At 43.0% G+C, this 17,419-nt stretch overlaps 1 protein-coding gene across 20 annotated transcripts in view; it reads left to right on the forward strand.

The window, feature by feature from the left end:
- Positions 1-17,419, forward strand: part of STRBP (spermatid perinuclear RNA binding protein) — a 72,827-nt gene that overhangs the window by 15,198 nt on the left and 40,210 nt on the right. For 19 of the 20 annotated variants that reach the window (XM_074923860.1, XM_074923861.1, XM_074923863.1 and 16 more), the window contains exons 2-3: positions 11,370-11,545; positions 14,872-15,089. In XM_074923860.1, coding sequence (XP_074779961.1) covers positions 11,543-11,545; positions 14,872-15,089 — 221 coding nt within the window. In that variant the 5' untranslated portion in view covers positions 11,370-11,542. The remainder of the gene's footprint in view (positions 1-11,369; positions 11,546-14,871; positions 15,090-17,419) is intronic. The other variant, XM_074923876.1, reaches the window with a different exon arrangement.

The following is a 17,419-nucleotide window of genomic DNA, read 5'->3' on the forward strand; positions in this document are numbered from 1 at the left end:
TTCTGTTTCTCAAAACAAGCAAAAAGCCTTTTGGAAGAATGTTCTTTCACCTTGTCTTCGTTTTCTTTCATGTATTTCTGCAGTTAATTAATGATGAACTAACTTTTAAAAATGGTTCTCATTAGCCTCTAACAGTGTTGTAGTAAGTGTAGGAGTTTCCAACTATTGCTGAGAAAGCCCAATACAGACTTTTGTTTCCACAATAGAGGAGCCATGCAAAGTGAGTAGAACAACTCATAAATCAGCAGAGGCAAGTGCTCTTTCAGTGCACAAAGCAACGCATCTATGGACTTTTTTTTTTAAAAAAAAAAGGATTTTTGTCATTAACATAAAAGTTTCAGGTTTTAGAGTTGAATTTTGTTTGAACTGTAGAATAAACTAGACTGTTGGCATTATAATCTGACATTCTTTTACCACTAAAAGTGTAGTTTTGGATGTGAAAACCAAGCAGCTTTTCATGCTGACAGGAGCAGAGTCCAATATCTATGTCTCTTTTGGTTCATGTTCTTGCTGTGGTACCCTGTAATAATGGTGGTGTGGCACGGACACAGATTGACATAGGTGGCTTAGCAGGCAATAAAAAACGTTAAGACTGTAATCTAGCTTGCTCATAACTTCTCACTGAGGGATGAAAGGTTTTGTGTCTTGTTGTCCAGCTTAGAGAACAACTGCCAGTTTGTATAGTAGCTGGTTTTTAATTCTGGTTTTGATTCTGCCCTCTGCACCTTGAACTGCACGCTCTCCTACCCTGACAGGCTGTGGCTTTCCAAGTGCACCCTCTTTTGAAAAATAAAATAAATCCCATCAGTGTTACTTCTAGGAACAGCAGGTTTCCTGTTATCAGGGGAACTGAAGTGGCTAGACGCAAAATGCAGTTAATGGCCCAAAATAAACTAACTTGGATTGTTTTGCTCTAGTCTTTCCCCTGATAGTAATTTCAAGTGTTACTTTTAGCAACTACAGCATATGAAGGGAGCTTTGGGGAGAAAGTGAGAGTTTTGTTGTTGTAAATCGATCTCCCTGCAAAGCTGAGGGCATTTTGAATGCCGCTATTGATTGCACAGCCTGCTTCCCTCAGAGAAAAACGGGCATTCACCCTCTTTCACACTGGAGCTGCCGCAGCTTGCGATCGTGCACTTCTCTTTCCTAACCTGGATGTCATGTTATTAACCTCCACAAACTCACTAACAAGCGGGTTCCTGTGGCTTGTGGCACGCATGTTGCCTTAAGACACTGATGTTGACTGTAGCCTTACATTTTGTTGTTCAGAGAAGTGTTGCTTAATGTTGTCAGGGAGAATAAGATATGATGTTGATTACTTCATTGAAAGAAAACAGGGGTGAGCGGCAGACTGAGGAAGCCTCCTATGAACAAATGAAGAACTAAGAGTGTCCTCCTGCTGTTGTGAGTTAAGTGGCACACTAGAGATGGCATCGTCATTTATGAAGAGAGATTAAACTAATTCATAGCGCCGTAAGAAATTTAAAGACAAGAGACCAGGCCAGCAAAGCTCTGTGTTCTCAAAAATGACATCCAGGTGGGATTAGGAGATTTCTACTGATAGCTTCTCTTTTCCCCCAGATTTTATTTGAAATCCAAAACATTAAAAAAATTAAATGTAACTTTTCAAGTTAAAGGTCAATTACTTATATAGTTGTGTTCTCCACCTAAAGATAATTTTTCTAGCTTTTTAAATTTCAATATCATATTAAAAATAAGCAAACAGAAAAGGCTGTGGAATTCATTACCATCTCGGGAAGTTCCTATGGATGAGACTGACAGATATAACTTACACTGAGAAATTAATTTTGCAACCTAGCTTGGGGTCTTCAAAGCAAGCACTGCCACCACCAATGGTCCCTGCTAAAGTTACCTTTCTTTTTTGTTTTGCGTGGCTCTACTGTGCTGTGCTAACTGGAGAGGAGAATAATAAAGGAGTTTTGCAACTGAAGTTGACAGATCTGACAGCACAGGCATGCAGTGTAGATCTTCTGAGTCAGGAAGATGCTGGATTAAGCCAATTTGAAATATTTTTAGACTTTTCTGGTTTTCCAGGGAAATAGGATTTTTTTTTAATCTTGGTTTTGTAGATCTCTAAACATGTTTGCGGCTCTTTTTCTTCCTCTTAGCCAAGCTAGGACTTCCTAGTCAAGGCATAGTTCAAGATACAAATAGTAGACTTCAGTCACTAATGTCTGACTGACAGTTCTTTCTCTAATCCATTGGTGTGGTATTGTTTTTTACTTTCATTATGGATATTGCTCCTAGCTTTCATGCCTAAATAAACTAACTGAAATATTTTGGTAGGATTATTGTGCGTTTGAAGTAAATAATTGCGTTCTGAGGCTGAAAATTGATGGCAGCCAGGGTACTCTTCCCTAGAGAGATATCCCCATTGCTTTTTGTTGTAGGGGTTCTTGCACTGTTCTGAATCAAATTTGGTAGCTCTGCCTGGCAGACAGTAGTTCTACCACTCTCAGTCCAAACGCTTTGTTACCAACACTTATTCTTTGGGGTTGGATACTGGTTGGTTGGAACATGTTCTTTTTTGAAACAATTCTACTAAAAATCCCCCTTTCTCCTCTTTTTTTTTTTTTTTTTTTTTGGTGTGAATGACTTATAAAATCAATTTCAAGTCAGTCATCTGGAAGATTCATTAATTAAACGGCAGGTTCCATTTTGTGGTAGCTGAGGGCTGCAGTGAGCCCTCGCAGGGGCTGAAGAGCCGAGTGGTGCCGCAGCCAGCAGACGGGACTGTGCTCTGGGCTGGTGAGACTGGACGGGTTGTGAACGAAGAGTGTTTCAAAAGAGGAGGCTTTTGTTTCCAAAACAGCCTAAGATCATAGTTATACATGTTGTTTCAGATGCTTCTGTGGCATTACATGTTGTGACATTGAGCTTCAAACTTCCCTGGAAATGATAATCTAAGACACAAGAGAATAAGAGAGAAACAAACTGAAAATAACAGGGTTGGATGGGTGAGAGATGGCAAGAAACTAAAAGCTTCTTTAAGGGTTTTTTAACTTAGAACCTTTGACAAAACAGACAATTAGACAGGAAGTAAAAAAATTATCCTCAACTTGTTCAGTAGCCATAGTGGAACTAAACCATGATAAAAGTCTGATGGAGGATGTGTATTGGCTGAAAGCACGGGAGCTCTTCGCACAGTACTTGGAGTCTAGTGGTCTTCTCTTCCAGATCCTTTTAAATTTTCTCCCTTTAATTAAAAAAAAAAAATAGAAGTCACTGAAGCAGCAAGACTGACATTCTAGAAAATGCATTTAAGTGGAGAGTCATGAATGTTTAAACTGACTGAAAGGCAGATGTGCACAGCAGCCAGTGTGGATTTGCAGTACTGAACATGCCAGCTTCTTTATGTATTGGCATCAGGGAAGAAATTTTAGGGGAGAAACTGTTGCTGCAATTTCACCATTAAGGATTGCTGAAATTTTAGTCAGAAGGGTAGCATTTATTCTTAAAAACTTCTTAATGCTTTGTGATCGGAACTTTATGTAAACATCAGAAAAATGTGAATCTCAAATATAGTATTTATGTTATATTACTTGTAAGAAGGAATTAGTAAATTTGTTTTATTTACAACACAGAGGTTTAGGACGCATGTTGCTTTTCTCTTTCATCTTTCTGATTATCAAATGACGTATTAGCTTGAGATGCAGAACAGGGAACCACTAGCAGAACAAATGTGTTTTGCTGTTGCCTCATGGAACTGATATAAGGTGCAAACCAGCAGTACAAGCAGATGTAGTTTTACTGTAAGACAGTTAATTCTTCAGTCTTTTTTTTTTTTTTTTTTAGATTTTATTTATTGCCAACATAGGGAGGGAATGCAGTGTTTTCCAGCTTTTCCATGTGCATGCTGTTGGCCTCCCGGTTCTGTAGAAGACATGCTCTTCTTGGTGGAAGGGTGGCATCTCGCTGGCCTTTCCCCCATCCTGGCTGCGTGTGTCGAGTGTAGCTGGTCAGCTGCAGCTTAGGTCCACCTGCAGTCTATGGGGTATGAATCATAGCAGGAGAGAAACTGGGGCACTGCAGCTATTTCAGTGAAGCTGAAGGGTGCTAGGGAAGGAATGCCCCTGTTCTTAATCTCTTAAACACTGTGGCTGCTTCAAACTATGGTCCTGGAACAAAGAGAGCCTTGGAGGTAAGGAGGTAAAGGTGGACACAAATGATACAGGAATGGGAAGTATCTAGGAGTTTGAAGGTGTGTGAAGTTTTAGTGTTGGGATGTGCAGAAGAGGGCTTGGGTGGTGAGAAGCCCAGCATGGCACTAAACTGTTCTGTGTGGTTGAGGAGGTAGAAAGTGATTCTCCTTGGGAGAATGTGATGTAATTTCAGGCATAGATCCAGAATTCTGCTTAAACCAGCTCTGTCTCTGGGAAAAATGACACTGCAGATGGTGAGTGTCATTTCAGTGTAATGTAACCCTTTTTATTAATTTAGTTAATTCTTCAACTGTAAATGAATGTAGTCTATTTTATGAATTTCAGATGATTTTGAGTGTGGATGTCAAATCATGGCTGCTTCACAAACGGCTGTGTGCTGCAAAGTAGCATCAGGTTTCCATTGTCCAGTTTGGCCAGAAGAGCAGGAACGTGTATGTTAAGAGTCAGAAATCAGTTTAGCATTTCACAGACACTGAGAATCCAGTGGTGGTTTCTGCCTTGTCTCAAATGAATACTTTGCTATTCATTATTTATGTACTATCTTATCTGTGATTTTTTTTTTTTAAATTTTAATTCTTTTTAAGACATCTGCCAAGAAGTGCTCCCTTTAAGATGGTTTTGTTTTCTGTAGTGCTCAGTTTTACTGGCAATTCAGTTTTGGATGTTTCTGACTGGTTGAGCAGGAAATACATTAAGCTATTAATGTTCATGTGTCAGTTATTTAAGTGTCAACAGCCAGTTTTTAATTCCTTTTTTTTTTTGTGCTTGGTCTTGTCTCTACTCAGTCTTGCATCTTGACACCCATACCAAGAGATGAAGGCATTTTCAAAATCATTTCATTAGAGACCCTCTGTAGCACTAGCTGTGACTGGGGTGTGGGCTGTGGTGCAGGTGCCAGGGAACATGAGGCCATATAAAAATTTGGAGACCACTTAGGGAGTTTGGTGGTAAATCTTCCTGTCCTCAGTAATGAACAGTAGCTTAAATCCTAAAGGAGAAGGATTTATATTCCTTCCAAAACTATTTTTCTTTGTTATACCTTATAATTTGGCATCTGCGGTTATTTCTGCTAATGTGTTGGGTTTTTCTGAGACTAGATGGTGTGGTTCTGTATAAAATACAGCATTTTCTTCTTCAAATGATTGTATATATGCTCACACCGTGTGCCTCTGTTCCTTTTTTAACCTTCCTGTTAGGTTAGTGATTTCCCCTTAGACCATCTTTTCTTCACCCTCTTTCCAGGAGCTAAAAATGTAAGTTATGCTCTGCACATCCCTGTTTCCTTTTACCTTACTACATTAATCTAGATTAACTGATTGTTTGGCTTTAATTCTTCGTCGTCTTTAATTACTTTACCAATGTGATTTATTTTGGCTGTTTTTTCATTCCTTGCTCTACTGTCTGGAGGGGAATCCGTGTGTTCACCCATTTTCAGTTGCAAGTACTTTGTTGCCTCTTTGAACCAGGGGTCCCCAAGTTCTTTGTCCTCCTTGGCACAGCTGAATTCTCTGTAGGAGCTCCTTCAGCAGCTTCCTCCGTGCTGACAACTGGGCAGCTGCTTTTCTTGCGCTGTGAGCACTGTCAGGGCTCTAGACCCTGGAAGAGGACTGCAGTTCCTCCCTTCTGGTCATCACAGGTGCCAGGATTCCAGACCTATTTATCAAGTATGTGCCTACTGTCTTCGGCACTTGTTGAGGCTGCCTGACAGGGGCTACTCCTAAGAGATTTCTCAGCACAGGAGCCTTTTCTCAAAACGTTGTGAGAACTGAACAGGCAGGAGTAATCCTAGACTCAAGTATTTGTTATATGAAGTATGAGAATTTGTGAGAGGAAGTACCTTTCCAGCTTTTAACTGTAGTGTTGCTTTGTAATTATCCACTTGGCTGGAAAATTCTAGCCTTCTAAAGGCTAACCCAGATACAACTTTGCCAGGAATTGCATTACTTGGAAAATAATAAAACTCCTATGAATATACAGTCTCCAGGTGAAATTGAATGCTGAGCATATTGTTGGAAGCAGCCTGAGCCTTATTAAATATGTATCCCAGTGTTACAACTGCACGTCGTTACAGAAGGCTTATACGGCTCTGAGCGGCAAAGATTTCTCCAGAACCAGTTCTGTACAGCGTACAGGGAGTTATGATTTTAAAATAGTAAATATCTGCACAAGTAGAAGGTCAGTCATACTCTGCAGATTTCTCTGCCCCGTGCTCCTCGCTGAATCCTCATGAATTGTATTTCTTATGTGTTCCCCTCAGTTTGTTGATACTTTTAACATGAGGGAAAACTATTTTGATATTTCTCTGTCAGTTATTTTGACATTAATCAACATTGCAGATCTTGTTTTGTTTGGTGTCTGGGTACATCATAAAAAGAGTTGCTGAAAGAGTTCAATTACAATATCAGCATCTCTGCCAAATGTATTGAGCTGTTCTGAAAAGCGGCTTGTCTTTTCTGACCCAGATACACAGTTTCCAACTGTGGGAGATGCTGCCAGAAAGGCTGTTGGCAGAAGGCCAGCAATAAAATTATACTGCAGAAAAACACAACATATTTTCAGCAGCACTTTGTACGGTGTGACGAAAAATTACCTGTCTCCTGAATGCAAAGCAGAGGTTAAAATAACCTTAAAGTTGCAAGCCTCTGTTCTGACTTTTAAAAGTAACGTAAAGGATATAAATTCCAGTTCTTTTCTATTACTCTGTCTGATACACCTCAGGCTGTGTTAGATACTCACTGGTTTGTTATTAGCAACCTCAGTTGTCCTTGCTCCTCTGTTAACATAAACTTTGAGTGATCTTAGGGTGGTGTACACTATAAACTGTATTCTCATGGGCAGATACTGGTATAAGGGTAGATTAGGAGGGTGGAGGGTGTTTTTAATGCTTCAGCTGAATATTGTTGGCATGTGCCTTCTTGATGTAGCTTTTAAAGCCAATTTTCATGATACTCTCCTTGGCCTGGCCAGGTGCCTACCCAGCAATTCACTGAAGAGGGTTTGGATGAGCGGGGTCAGCGACCCTGGTTTCCTCTTGGCTGTTGCACCAGTCACACGTGTGTGCAAGGTGCCGCTCTGTGCTGCCAGGGATGTCAGGATGCCAAACGTCGATCATGTCTCCTCTCTAGAAGCTTACAGCTCCCTGATTCTGATGTTACATTTCAGTCCCCGTGGAGTGCAAGTACCTGCTCCTCGTGCTTTTTCACTTTTCTGTTCACGAGCACTCAAAGGTAACTAAGCATATTCATTACTTCTGGCTGTTTAAATGTCTGTCTCTTGGGAGCACAGCTGCCAGATGCAGGAATATATCCCACTACAAAGGCCTCATCTGAAATTCTTTTCGTTGTTTGTCTTGTGCCAAAGCATAAACTTGCTCTGTGAAGGATGGGATGTTTAATGGAAACACTGTTAGACTGTCATGGTGTTTTAATAACATTTCTAATGTGTCAAATCCCCGGGGACTTTAAACCACACTGCAGACTCTGCTCACCTCCTCTGTGACCTGGGTCGAAGGCAGCGAGTATTTACTCTTGTTCTACACTTTAGGGCCACATGATGCAGAGATAAAGTGACTTTCCCAAGGTCACCAAGGTCTTGGTAGTGCTAGTAGCTTTTCCTAGAAATTTTCTTGCAAGTGTGGGTGGCAGCCCCTGGGTGAGACAACCATGCGTTTTAATATTGTGCTTTTTATTCTGGGCATCAGCTGTTATTTCCTTGAGGATGCAGGGACAAATATCCTGCTATAGCCTGGTGGAAAAATGAGACTGTTGGATTTATGGAATTGCTGCTCACTTCACATAATGCTTTCTGATGTGTTTGGTGCTGAGCTATGTTCTGCTGCCTTAGTCCATATGGTTGGAGCAGATTTGATTTTAGTTTTCCTTAATTTAATTCTGCATGCTGTCAAATATACTTTGTTCTGTATATTGTGTCTGCACTTTTATAGTAAACTCCCTCCTGTTTAGTGCTTTTGTTGAAAATTTTCTCTCAAAAGTCTGAACTATATTAGGTTTTCACTACTGTGCTCATTTCTGTGAAATATTCTTAGGATGTTAATGACTTAAGACATTGTATATCAGCTTCAACTCAACTTTCAGCATTATTCTTTTTCTAGCTTTCTGATTTTATAATAAAGATACCTTTGTCATTCAGCTGTATATGCCCTGACCTCAGCTATTCACTGCTGAGAAAAAGGGCAGGTAGAATCGAACTCATAAACACCTTCATCCAGCAAGTTGTCACTGAAACTTGAACCTGTCTTGGAAACAAGATGGTTACTAACCACTTATGGCAGAATATTGAGAGGTGGTGGTGGTTTTGCTTCATCTGTCCAGTAGAAGATCAACCCCCATCACAGAAAGCCAAATGTGTCCTGGGCTGCACCCAGAGCAGTGTGGGCAGGAGTCGAGGGAGGGGATTCTCCCCATCTGCTCCGCTCTGAGCCCCCCCTGCAGGGCTGGGTCCAGCTCTGGGGCACCAACAGCAGAAGGACACGGACCTGCTCCAGCAGGGGCAGAGGAGGCCACGGAGATGCTGGGGGGGCTGGAGCCCCCCCTGTGAGGACAGGCTGAGAGAGTTGGGGGGTTCAGCTGGGGAAGAGAAGGCTCCGGGGAGACCTTAGAGCGGCCCCCCAGGGCTGAAAGGGGCTGCGGGAACGGGGGGAGGGACTCTGGATCGGGGAGTTAGGGATAGGACGAGGGGGAACGGTGTTAAACTGACAGAGGGAGACTTACATTAGATCTAAGGCAGAAATTCTCCCCTGTGCGGGGGGTGAGGCCCTGGCACAGGCTGCCCAGAGGAGCTGTGGCTGCCCCCTCCCTGGAAGGGTTCAAGGCCAGGCTGGACGGGGCTTTGGGCAACCTGGGCTGGTGGAAGGTGCCTGTGTGTATGGCAGGGGGGTGGGACTGGATGGGCTTTAAGGTCCCTTCCAGCCCAAAGCATTCTGTGATAGCTGTGAGACATTTATTTTCGGTCTGTTTTGGATTTTCAAAGAACACTGAAAGCACTCAGCACAGCCAGAACTGCACCCTGAGGTATGTCTGTTTCCAGAGCTTGCGAGGTAGTTTGCAGACTTGCCCTCTAGACAACAGTCTGCTCAGCAATTTACTGAAGCACCAGAGTTTGCTCAGCCAGCTATCTTTGTCCATCTGCTTTCAATACACTGTACAAGCTGATAAGCAACAGCTTGCAGTAGTCTTCGGAGGGAGGCCAGGCTGGAGTGTTGCTTGGAGTCTAGAGAAGTTTTACTGGGCATATGCTGAAGTCAGCAACACATTCCAGTGCCCTTCTCTCTGCCTGGAATTGCCAAGTTGCAGTTACCAGAGAAGACAGCAAACTGAAAATGTGAAATGTAGGAGTCACAGGGAAGAAGAGTATGTGAAGATAGCTGGAATTTAGTTTGAAAAGAGAACTAATTTGAAATAGATGGATGATCTAGAAACATGTCTCATAAAAGTCTCTCTAGCTTGCCATCTGCTGACTCAAAAGGACATTATTATTATAGAAAGGCAAAACAAAAAGATCTCATAGAGTCTGGTTGCTTCTGGGGATGGTGAAAGGCTATTAAGTGTGGAAGAGCTTATAACTAGCTCACAGAATAAATACTGCCAAAGCAGTAATCTTTGCTTCCTTTTCATTCCAGCTGCCCCTGTTTGGCTTTCAGGATCTCTTAAGAGAAGAATCTGGTCCTGTGAAAGAACATCCCCTTCCTTGATTGCTTCTGGGAAGCAATTTGGTAGTGTTAATATACCTTGGTAGGGGATACAGCCTTCGTGATAAGAAGTGAGGTCCTTCAGGGGTTTTATTAGCTTGCTTTTCCCAAGTATTTTTAGTATGACTGCATTTAACTCTCTTGGGGCTTCTTCCCTGGCAGTCTGGAGCAGACAGGCCCCTGCACAGCATTCTTGCCTGGCTGGTCTTTGTTTTACCCAATTCTGCATCCTAATTTCAGTGGTGTGAGATATAAACAACTATTAGGCACTTGCTGCCAAAACTATCGGTCCTCTAAACCCTCTTCATTTCTTCTTAACTAGGAAAATAGTGAAGCAAGATTTGTTGTTGCCTTTCCCCTGGCATGTTCAAATCTCTATGGGATGCAACGTTTTAATTATTCCCTGTCACACCCCTGAGGTTTAAGCATCTACTCGGCTTTCAAGTCATTTCGCCTATCCCTCTGCTGTTGCCAAACATGCTTTTAATCTCTAACAATGTCAGGATTCTCTGACAGACAATATGCAACATATTGCTAGAGAAGGAGGATCAACGTATAGGAGAAAAGACAAACATTTGAGTGTGTGTCAGTCTGCAGAAATTTACTGACTGGGTTTCCAATTGCTTCATAAATGCTGCCGAAAAGCTGATGCAACAATATGTGCAGTGAAAGGAAAACAGGAATTTTCTGCGAGGCCTGGAGTGTCTTGCTATGCAATGAGCATATGCTTTCCTCTCTCTCACATTACCTGCTCTCGTTCTGCCCTTCTCTTGTCTTGCAGAGCGTTTATTTGCAGTTCCTTATGCTGCCAGTGCTGGTGTTTGTTTCCTAGTTTAGTACAAGAGGGCTGCGCTTGCAGCATCTTCTCAATGTTGTGTGCTGTGAAAAGCAGTGCAAGGGCAGGAAAGGCAGTGTGGGTGATTTCAGCTGAGCGTTCTCCCGAGTTGTACAGCTTCAGTTTGTTACACTGTGCTGGTTTAAATAACAACTTGCAGTTCTTGCCACCTGAAGTCTTAGTTCTTGTTGTACAGCATCTGACACATTCGGGATGGAGGGCTGCTCTGGGGATTCCAACAGATAATTACTTTTTGATAATTAAATAACAGTGTGTTTGTTTCCTAATGTGCATGCAACGTAAAAATAAAGACTTCTTGAGCTGGTTTCATATAGTGTATATTTGAGCTGTTGGATTTCCTGTCCTCCTCCTATCAGAAACTTCGATTGCCAGGTGGCTGACAAACCACACTGAGATAAGCTCTAACTGGCATGGGAAAGTCGTTGCATACGTGTGGGCACATCACAAAAAGTTGCTTTCCACAGTGACATCTGCTTGTTCAGGAATAAATGGTGCAGTGACTGCCTCCCCATCTTGAAGCCTGCTTGCTTTAATCAGTGGTTTGACTTAGTGTGCTGCATTGAACGCTTATTGGAATTAACATGCTGTTTCCTCTGGTTTCAAGTTGTTCCTCTTTTTGCAGGTGAATTACAGAAAGTGATTCCCCAAGCATCTTGGCTGTATGAACTCTTGAGCTGTCAAAGGACTGAGAGGCTTATGAAGAGGTTCTGCCAGGCAAAACAGTGCTTAGCAAAGACACCAAGGAGGAGGGAAAAGGAGAAAGGGAGGGAGAGAGAGCTGAAACACTAACAAACCATGGTAGGTACTTGTCATCTTTCACAGGTTTGCATTAAAAATATTCTCTGCTGGCAGTCTTGCATGGGACCTGATAAAATCAGAGTGAGGGGATTTTCTGACCCTGCACTAAATTAGAGATGGTACTGCGTGCTTTGAGCAAAGCAAACGAGGTTTGATATATTGTCAGCCTCTTAAAACCAGAGTTGTCTTGTGAGCCTGCATTACATGAATTATTAAATATGAGCGAAGGGGATGCTCATAAGGTTTTCTAATAAAACTGGCATTAGCAAGCTGTAGCAAACAGCATGCGTGACCTTGAACTTGCAGATTGCATAACCAAATGCTAATATTCCCCTTCCGCCTCTTCCTCACAAAAGCAAGTGTTGATTATTCATATTTGTGTGTGATTGAATGTGGCTCTATGCACACTTTGTTCATGGTGTAGATGAAATGTGTGTAGTCAGATATACTTGGTGTGTGTTGTTTAGGTGAGGAGTCATGTCTAATCTGTCTGGTATTGGTTGCAAAGGAGGAGTGCCCAAGATATTGAATTTGTAAAGCTGTGCAAATATGAAGTATTGTGATGGTAAGATTCTGAAGGTGTGTTCACAAAAAGGCAATAAACCGACCCAGATCCTGAAAAAATACCCACGGGGAGCAGTTTAAGCATATTTATATATTTTTAAGTCTTCTAAGGTTATTATTGAGAACATGGAAATGAGAATAAATACAATAAACTTTAAATACAGTTCTCTAACATTCTGTGTAACTGATTGCTGCTGATAGACTGTGTGTTTATATTTTAAGAAAAGACCTAAGATGAGACTTTTACCTGCTACAGAGCACAAAGGGAGGAAGAACACTTTACAAAGCAGAGTTGTCAATATATTGTATTTTAAATAGTGTCCCATTTTGCTATTATTTTCGGCCTAAGTTGTAAGGGACAATTGATCTTGTCAGTCCCTCTTCATTAGGAAAAAACCCAAATGTCTTCTAATGTAGGAGTTACTTATTTGTTCCCGTTTTACTGTTTTTCCTAATTGATATTTCATGAGAGAAGATGGTGGGGGTGAGTTAATAAATCCACTTTGTCAGTTTTTGGTGCTGAACTGCAGCTTCTTTCTGCATTCATGTTGCAGACAAGCCACAAGAGGGACCTCCTGGAAGCATTTTGCAACCTCTGAAAGTCCTGGGGATAAAACCAGACCCCAACTCATGAGTTTCTTTTACTACCCAAACTGTGCATCTGGGTAGGAGCACAAAAGTGAGGGAAGGACTGATGTCACGTCACCCTTTGGTGGAAGGGACCCAGTGAGAGCAGTGAGCCAGGAACCATGACCAGTTCCTTTACAAGGATTCCACCCAGAGGCCTTTGAGATCCTCCAAAGGCCCTTTCTGTCGTTAGGAGTCCTGTTATAAACCCAGGAATAGGGGTGAAAACAAAACCCAATTAAGGTGTTTAATGTGGAGGAGGAGCAGAGGTTTTGGTCGACGATTCCAAGTTCTGGGAGGCTTTCAGCAGGGATTGATGTGTCTGTAGAGAAGATTTAGAGCTGCTCTTGCCAGAGGTCTGTGCTGTGATTGCAGCTGGTCTGGGTCACTGTTTAGATCAAAAAAGTCTCATCTGGGTAGCATGTGGCAAACCATAAGCTTCCTGGTGCAAGTTACCCAGCTGCTTAAGTCTGTCTTCCTCAAGAGTATCACTCAGGTCTCTTAAGTTTCTCTGCAGACTCTTAATTAGCACTCAAATCTCTTCCTATTCTTTTGATTTTTTATTTTTTTTTTCAAAGATATTCTTTCAGTCTTACCAGTTTATCTCTATCCTCAGCTTCATTCATGCCTTTGTAAACCCCTGTGCAGTTTGCTGAGCCTGTCCTGGCAATATGTATTGCCTGTGACTTCATCTGCAGCAGTGACAAAGCCATCAGGGAATGGCGATGCCTTGTTCTGAGGCGTGTTGCCATGTCTCTGGCATAAATAGAGGGGAGGTGGCTGCACTCAGCGCTCCAGAATATGCACAGTTGTGTTTGGAGAGGATCAGTGCCTTCTACAGGACAGGAATCTCCTCCATGTTCTCCTTGTCTGCCCTCCTCTCCACGGGCTTCACGCAGTCCTCTCTCCCCCGGGACACTTAGCTCCTGAATTCCCACCTTGCAGGGAGGTTGGTTACCTCTGGGGAGGAGGAGCCCGGCTGTCCTCTTTGCTCTGAGCTCTCCAGCTGCTGAAGGCTGACACAGCCAACAAAAATCACCAAAATTCAGGCACTCCTTAATTCCTGCCAGTATTCCTGAGTAGGAAAGCCCCTCTTTCCTTCAGTACTACTGCTCACAGCTTGCATCTCTGTGACAGTAGATCTTTCAGGCAAGATCAGGGCCTGAGTGATTTCTCACTGGATCTGAAAGCTTAATCTAAATGAACAGGCTAGTCAAAGGACGAGGGAAGTTAGAGACGCAGTGAAGCTGGGAATGAAACTCAGAGGTTTTTTGGTGCCCTGTTTCAGCACTCTATACTTAGCCAGCCAGCCCCTGCCCTCTTCTCAAAGAGAAGCTTAGTGGGTGAGGGGAGGGAGAAGTGAGAAAAACAACAAAAAATGAGAAAAGGGGGGGGTGGGGGTGCAGGGGAGTCGTGAAGAGACAAGCCATAGAAACTATTTTTAGCCATTGCAAACAGACTAATGCACAGTGCAGGTCTCAGCCCTGGTTTGTATTGGCCACAGCAGTCTACGGTGTACGGAGTTTTGTCTGGTCCTAGACCCAAGTTCTCCCTCTTCCCAGTTTGTGCCTCACACACGCAGTGTCACAGCTCCCACTCACGATGGAGGTGCCAAAGAAAAGATGACATTCACGTGGCTTCATTTTTAGATGTCTGTAGCAGCTAATCTGATGCAGTGGTCTAGACTTCCATGGTCACATGTGGGTGGGTGGGGAGATGTACTCCTAAGAGACAGTATATCTCCTCCTAAAGGACACGTAAACATAAACTCTGCTCCAGATGTGCCTGGTAGACATGAACACGAGCTGTGCCTGTTCCTCTTAGCAGCCGATAACAGGACTCTAGAAGAGCTGAATTTAGGCATCAAGTATTAGGTGCCATATAACACACCCAAGGTCTTCTATGTTTTACCATCTTAATGCTGATTTTTGCACTAGTGTTTGCTTGCCTTTTTCTTTTAAAAATGTATTTAAATAAAGATAAGAAATCACTCCTGTGTGACTATAAGTAATGGTTGTCATAAACCACTTTCCTACATCTGTCAGGGAGGATTCCCAATCAGGCAATGTCCTTCTGTCGATAATCCAATAACTTTGTTCTTTTTTTTCCCCCCCTCATTTCCCACTTCATAACAGAGATCTATCCGATCTTTTGCTAATGATGACCGCCATGTAATGGTGAAACATTCAACCATTTATCCATCTCCAGAGGAACTTGAAGCTGTCCAGAACATGGTATCAACAGTAGAATGTGCCCTTAAACATGTCTCTGACTGGATGGATGAAAAGAACAAGTCCACAAAATGTGAGGGTGATGTGGAAGCAAAGGAGGAAGCTGCAGAAAGCAATGCCAAGTGAGTGAGTTGAGCCTCATAATGTGTTACTGTGCCGCTCTGAATGGGTTCCTTTCCTTCCAAGTAAGAGTCGTAGTGTTACTTGATTTTGCATGTGAATGTTCATAGAAGGAGGTGGATATATTTGGACTTTCTGAGGTGGGAGCACGTAGGGTGAGTGCAGGGAATAATAATAAGCCCAACGTGGGCAGCAGTTGCTCTCTCTTTCATTATTTATTTTGCTGTGATGTTGTGAAGATGCATTTAGCAGACAAACCTTTTAGCAATTAGAAGTGAATACGTGTCCCTGTAACACACGAATGCAAATCCACAGCCATGTAGCTCAGGAGCTCCTTCAGTTTAAAACACACAAAAAAGATTTTTATAAACTTTATTGTTTATCCAACAAATTAATTTTTCTTAGGAGCCGTTGCCTTCCACTCTTATTGTGGTTTAACCCCAGGACAGCTCAGCACCACCCAGCCACTCCGCCGGCGGGATGAGGGACAGCATTGGAAGGGTAAAAATGGGAAGACTTGTTGGTTGAGATAGAGAAGTTCAGTAGGTGAAGCGTGAGTCGTGAGCAAAACAAGGAGTTTGTTCACCCCTTCCCACGGGCAGGCGGGTGCTCGGGTGTCCCCAGGACAGTCACGGTGACCTGGGAAGGCAGATGCCGGCGCTCAGAACGTCCCCCAGCTGACCCTGGTGTCCTGGGGCCTGGGCTGTCCCCGGGGACAGGGGGGGTCTGAGTGTCCCCCCCAGCCCTTGGTGCTGTGCACAGGCGCTGCTCAGCGGTCACTAATGCACCCGGTGTTACCGACACCCCTCAGCGCTACTCCAGGGCGTAGCCCCGTGCACCTTACTCCGAAGCAGTTTAAGTGGCTCAGCCCAGTGCAAGTGTGTAGTTCTCTGCTGAGGGAAACATCTGTCGGCTCCGTGTCCCAGTCTGCCCCTGAGGTGGTGCCAGGGTTTGTTCTAGCCTAACTCCAGTAGGAGAGGAGGAAGCAGGTGCGACTGACTCTTGGACGCTTCTGGCTCTTCGTGCTTTCTGCATAATCTGTTTCACGGGGTCCCGAGCTCAGGCGAGTGTCTGCCCAGGTTACAGATCAGGAACTGAAGCACCAGGGGACCAACAGCCCATTTGTCGTGACTAGAAAAACCCGACTTCCAGTTCCGTGCACTTCTGTGATCAAATACTTCTCCACTGAACTTCACGGCGCTGAATCTGGCTACAACTGTAGCACAACCCACACTAGAGATGTACTCAAAGGACTCTGTCTCCTTTCCCATGACGCAGGGAATATTAATAGTCTGCTGCTGCATGGGCTTTGCCCACTAAGTTCTGATCTTAAAGCTGATAAAGTGTATTGGTTTTCATATATATTTCTTATGTTTTCTGACACCTTTTATAGCAATGAGAAGTTTATTGTGAGGCCTTTTTTCATTTTTGGTGTCTTGGTAAATAATGTTGAAGTTATTTACATTTTGGGGTGGTGGAAGTACAAGCCTACTCTGGCAGTAACAGAGAGAAGGACAGACCCTGAATGCTGTGTACTTCTGGAGTAAGATACAATTCAGTGCAGGTCAAGGAGGAAGATCTAACTGAATCAGGAAGACTTGTCTCAGTTTTTAAACTGAAAATACAGTTTACTGGCTTCACGTGAGAGACAGGGATTACTATTGTATTTATCAGTTATTCCTAAATGATAATGTTTGTCTGACAATGCAAAAGTGTCATACCGCTTCCTGGTTTATCATACTAATGTTACTAGTTATTTGTTATTTCCAAGCATCTCATAACTTTTTAGAGTAGCGCTCGGGCAGTGAGGGCCGAAGCCCTGCTGCACCTCACCATCTGGAGTTTAGAAACGAGAGATGTGCTGAATCAACTGAGGAAATTTGGGTGGCTGGGAGGAGCAGAAAGCATTCATGCCTCGATCTGCTTTCCCAGCAGTGTTGCGGATTCTGCAGAAAATTCCTCACGTGTTAGTATATTTCCACAGGTTTCTTTCTTAACATTTGAGCTTGTCTTTGATTATCTCTAGGATAAGGTTGTGGGCTTGGGAGCTATTGAAAGAAACTGCTTGCTCTGCACGAAGTTTAAATGCAGCACCGCCTACTCAGAATACACTGATCCCCACGGGAAGTGTTCGGCAGCATGAGGACCATTGTATGATAGCCCTGGAAAAGTAAATATACAGATGGTCCCGCATTTTGATGCCTGTGGCTTTCTGTGTTCCCTAATAAATATTTAACAGACACAAGTCTGATCACTGGCATTTTTGTGTAAGGCCGAGCTGTGAAATGTCACTTTTTTTGGTGTGAAATATATTCAAATAGAAATAGCAAAA

Source organism: Athene noctua, chromosome 20, assembly GCF_965140245.1.
Source record: "Athene noctua chromosome 20, bAthNoc1.hap1.1, whole genome shotgun sequence".
Taxonomy (NCBI): Eukaryota; Metazoa; Chordata; class Aves; order Strigiformes; family Strigidae; genus Athene; species Athene noctua.